At 37.7% G+C, this 5093-nt stretch overlaps 1 protein-coding gene across 1 annotated transcript; it reads right to left on the bottom strand.

Annotated features, from left to right (window-relative positions):
- Window positions 1-365: 365 nt before the first annotated feature.
- gosr2 (golgi SNAP receptor complex member 2) lies at window positions 366-4664 on the bottom strand. Its single transcript, XM_032587267.1, has 6 exons — window positions 4480-4664; window positions 4167-4231; window positions 3047-3155; window positions 2302-2434; window positions 1646-1786; window positions 366-1236 (listed from the first exon to the last, which is right to left on the bottom strand). Exons 1-6 carry the CDS (start codon window positions 4506-4508, stop codon window positions 1075-1077), a joined length of 639 nt encoding a protein of 212 aa, XP_032443158.1. The 5' UTR covers window positions 4509-4664; the 3' UTR covers window positions 366-1074.
- Window positions 4665-5093: the final 429 nt, after the last annotated feature.

Below are 5093 nucleotides of genomic sequence, written 5' to 3'. Positions count from 1 at the left end.
GGCGTTTGTTTTGTTTTCTCTTTCTTGGTTTAGTTTTGATTGTATTATTTCAGTTCTTTTCATAGTCCCATTTGGACAAGATTACCAAATCATTCTGCAGGTACCAACAGCAAACAGTAGATGGCGCCCTAGTCACATTAAAATCCGTTAAAAATAACATAAAACTGAATCCTTCAACGCCTAAATTTGTGTCCAAGTGGAGAATTGAGTATAAATAATGGTAAATCAGATATCTTTTCAACAAGAACAAGTTACAGCATATAATTTGTGTTGGTTCAGTCAAATAGATAAAGACATGCTATCTTACAGGCAGCTATGAAAGATTGCAATGGGTATCTCTACAGGTAATATAAAAGTGGACAAAGTTAAAGTTTAGGTATTTTAATCATTTTATATTGAATCAAATTTAACTTCAGCGATGGAATAAATTTTAATGTACTTAATCTAACAAAAATTGACATTTTACAAAGCTTAAATAGTACATCAATAATACATAATTAATATTTCTAAACTTAAGATGAATGGACATTAAGATGGTCACAATTTCCTATTGTCAGGTATTGTAACTCATGGTTTAAGCTAACTGCTTAGCATTAGAGTTGCCCTCCGGTGTCATTTTCAATACCTGTTAATAGTACAGTTGTGCTGGGCAGGGAAATCAAACTATTCAACTCTGGACATCAAGAATCTGTGGATGTCGGCTTACCTTACGGGTAATAAAACATTCACAGAATGAAATAAATGTTTTTACACATTCAGACTTGTTTTCAATCATACATTGATGGACATTTTTGGAATATGAAAGAAAAAACAGGAGCAGTTTGAAGAGTCCACGTTTGGCTGTAAGTCTATGGAAAACTGATCAACAGAAAAGTTCCACACTATAAAATACTGTCTGGACAGGAACTTCTTCAGCCTAACCGTTTAACATGTATCCAAAGTAAAGTGGTGAGTTTATTGAAAGTAAACAACAAAAAAACAATGGCACCTTTTATTAAAATCACTTTAAATTTCATATCCTGTGGGATGATGTTTTCCTGAAATGTCCACATCTGATTGCCTACCTAGGCGTGGTCAGCCCAGGTATCTGATGACGAGGAACATGAAGACGCAGGTCAACAACATGCCTCCAATCATGATGAACTTATCCTGGGTGGCTCGTCTTTCTATTAGTCTCATTACTGTGTTAGAGAGGCCCAACATGTTGGCTACATCCAGCATCTTCTTGTGCGTTCCCTGTGCAGTCAAAAAAAAAAAGCATTGACTTCAACAGTTGTAAAGCCGCAGCACATTGTTCATTATGTGTACTAATTCGTCTGAGTTTGGGAGAGGGCCAAGCGCCTCCCTGACTCCACCACTCTGTCAGGAGTTTCTCATGTCTGGACTGCCTGGCTGAGAGTGCTGATCAACAGTCACACCCTGATAAGAAGAGGCTGAAGCCAAAGCCAGGAAGCCCATCTCCTCCCTGGAAACGAGGACTCACCCACCCACTTAGAATACCCTTGGTAACAATGACATAATTACGATGGACAGCAGACACTGGGCCAAGGATGTAATTATCTTCCTCTTTAGATATGATTTCTGGTGTTAAATATGAAAGCATTTAAGCTAGCTCAGAGAATTTATTTTGTTGATTAGCACACACCTTGAGAGTTGACCTTTGATCTCTGAGGCCATTGAGAATGCTACTGCCGCTGCCCAGGAGGTCGTCCATGCCTCGGTGTGCATTGTGCAGGCTGGTATTTAACTGTATGGTCTCATCTATGTGGATGGAGGTATCCGCATCCTGTTAAAATACAACATTTTTTTAACTACACTATATTTAACTAGAGAAATCATATCACTCTATTAAAATACTGTCAATTGCTGTATTTATACTTCTGTAGCTACAACCGCAATTTTCATACTTCATTGGTATTTTGTCTGACAGAGTAGCACAAAATAGCACATAACTGTGAAATAAAAATCTGAAAAGTGCAAAACTGATTTTTATGCTCTAACCAGAAAACACCAACATATTTTTTGGCGTACATGTGAAGCAGTGTAGATTGATGAAAGCTGATGCTTCACGTATATTTTATTTCTCACTTCACAATTACAAAAATGAAACTTAAATGAAGGTTTGTGGTTGTAACTGTGACAAAATGTGAAAAGGTTTAAGGCTTTGCAAAACCCTACATGTCCTCAATGAAAAAACATAATGTTATTGATAATCCAACTGAACTCCTAGTCTTCACTAAACTTCAAATATTACAATTTTAAGTCCGAATGTGAGGCTGTATTCAGGCACATGCAGCTTACGTTTGTGGTGAAGGTGCGGCTCAGGAGCTCCTCTCTCTCTCTCTCCTGGGCTTCTCTGGTGTAGCGTCTGTGCTGGAAGTTTTGGAGAGCGGTCCGCAGGTGCTGAACATCGTACTTCAGCTGATCCACTCGTCTGATGGAAAAGCAACGAAAGAAATCCTTTTTTAGAAACAACACACTAGATTATACAAAGAACTCAATTCAATTTCTATCACACTTTACTTTTTTAAACCATCTTCTGCATCTGTCACTATTTCAATAACTATTTTAAGACACTAACATTCATCTTGAGTGGCTTTGGCAAAACTATAAACATTAAATTCATGCCTGTCCATTAGAATGAAATATTGTGTTGTTTATTCCCTCACATCATCCTGAAATTCATAGTTTCTGGATAAAAGAGAATTCTTTTGGAGCTCAAATCTTTAAAGAGTCTCTCCCAGGCCCATTCTTATCCTTCACCTAGGTCTTCCTAGAAACCTGCCGGGATCAGAGGAAAGCTTATGGCGAACACTGTTCCCTAGGGCCTGTTTACTCAAGCCAGAGATGAATCTCTGCCCGATGCAGCTGGAACGCTGACGATGACGGGGCTTCAGAGGAAATGTTTTCATAGAGCCACGTCGCCACAGGGCAGCACAGAGCTGTTTTTGTCTTCGGCATCCACCCTGTGCCTTTATGAGATACAGCTTATGCTGTCAGATTGGGCCTTTTACGGCCACCAGCAGTTGAATCACTCAACACTCACAGTTTGGCATTCTGGCGGCGGTTTGGTGGTTCTTTACTGGCAAGGATCTCAAGGCGTTCCAGATGAGTGAAGATCTGGTCGATTCTAGCCTGTAGTTCATTCTCTAACACTTGAAATGGAGAAAAAAGAAGATCTCACATTAGAGGAAAGAAAATAGATAAAAACATATTAACGATCACTATACACAAATTTCAGTCAATTTTCACATTGTAATGGGTGTTATTAGTGGATTTATAATCTTTATTTATTGTTTTAACTTACATTCAGAGTCAGTTTTTAAAATAGCAGATATAGCTTTCTGACCCAGTCAGGAGGAAAACAGCGACAGGTAAAAAACAAAAAAAAAAAACAAGAAGCCTATTTTTATTCCCAGCGAGTAAAGTGGGTGCCATTTGTGTTCTTCATTATATAAAAACTAAATATTGCTGTACACTGTAAGTTGATTGTGTTTGACCATCTCAAGTTTCAAATCTTTCATATTTACACTGTTCAGAACTCAGTTGCATCAATAATAATAATTGCATATTTAATAAGATATTTTTAAACGCAGATTGAGATTCATAATTTTTTTTTTTCCATTTATGACAAATAGATCAAAGCATTTTCAGTGCTTCCTTGTCCTTATACTACATGCAAATAGACAGGTCAAACCTGGACAAACTTATTCTACTTAAAGATGTTTTAAAACTGAATTTGTGATATATGTCAACAAAAAAACACCTTTTAAAATATATTCTTGAAATCAGGTTCTGTTTTGTGTGTGTGCGTGCGTTTGCTATTTTTATTTATTTATTTTTTTGCTTACATCCTCTTTTAGGAGAAAATGTAAGCTGATGTCATAGTTTGTGAAGGGACTGAGGAGGTGGATAGACTGGCTCCCACCCTACTGCTTCCTGTCCCGACCCAGAGACGGTGTGACGGGCACCATCCACAGAAAACAACCCGTCAGAGAGGCACTTACCTCTACCAGCCTGTCCAAAACATTAAGGAGAAGCTACCACAAGGAACTCGTACGCAGAACTTTTAGATAAGGAGGTGGCAACAACACTTCTCTGTTGCCTGAATCGGAACAAAATGTGTAGGTGAAACTGAATTTAACCATCGCCGTGATCATACTCACAGTGAACTGATTCGCGGTCTGTTCTTTCCAGGTTTCCCATTTGAGACTGCACCTCCTGGATTTGCCTAATCCAACACAAATACAGCGTTTAATTGAACAGAAACGGAGACATTTAAATACCAACGAAAGTGATGTATTTTTCATTACCACACCAACACATGCCAAAGACATTTTAAAAGTTATTATAAGTATTTTGTCAACGTGTTTCCTTTGAAACTGGACCGTTAATTGGGTTGCTAGGTTAGTTACATTGCAAAGCTAAGTTAGCAAACAGAGTCGGCACAGTTTTCGCAGAAGCTGTTATTGTACTCACTTGTTGGTCTGGTGGTAAAGCGTCTCCATTTTTATGGATTCGCTGAAACGCCTTGTGTCCCTAGTTTTCTTCCAATCCTTTTTATTTTATCCCCTGTACTCTGACAGGTGGCTAAGCTAGCCAGCTAACGACGAAGCAGTGTGTACACGTCATCAGTAGAGCTTTTGTGTACGGAAATGAGAAAGCGGAAACTGACAGAGATCTAAACAAAAACGAAGATGTCTTACTCGAGCTAGAAAAAAAATAGTCGTTTTACATTTTTTACTTACCTTCGTCATCACGTCTTGTTAGTAATTATCTATGACAAAATTATGGGAACCTATTAAGTTTTCCACACTGTTGTTTAGAAATAGAGTTATTTCCTTTCTATCCACATGTACACTGCTTTTCTTACGTGACTATATTTTGTGCATTTCATTTACTTTTCAGTTCTCATCATAGTTTCACATTAATAACCTTAGATAAAATGTATCTTTCTGCTGACATCTAAATTATTAATTTTTTTCTTTAGAGATCATGACGAGGATGCTCAGTGAAGTGTGTGGTCTTTGAGCAATGGTCTTCTAAAAATAAGAAAACTTACTTCAAATTTTCAGTTGCAGAGCTGCATAAAA

Source organism: Xiphophorus hellerii, chromosome 16 (genome assembly GCF_003331165.1).
Source record: "Xiphophorus hellerii strain 12219 chromosome 16, Xiphophorus_hellerii-4.1, whole genome shotgun sequence".
In the NCBI taxonomy this organism is placed as follows: Eukaryota; Metazoa; Chordata; class Actinopteri; order Cyprinodontiformes; family Poeciliidae; genus Xiphophorus; species Xiphophorus hellerii.
Note: the sequence above shows the minus strand (reverse complement) of the source record. Positions and strands in the feature narration are given on the sequence as shown.

Bases quoted from the DNA above. Each gene is read 5' to 3' on its own strand.
- gosr2 (XM_032587267.1), bottom strand. From the start codon at position 4,508: ATGGAGACGCTTTACCACCAGACCAACAA. The intron at 4,232-4,479 runs GTGAGTACAATA...GTGTTGGATTAG, and splicing joins CTTTACCACCAGACCAACAA to GCAAATCCAGGAGGTGCAGT. The intron at 3,156-4,166 runs GTGAGTATGATC...CTCCATTTCAAG, and splicing joins AGACCGCGAATCAGTTCACT to TGTTAGAGAATGAACTACAG.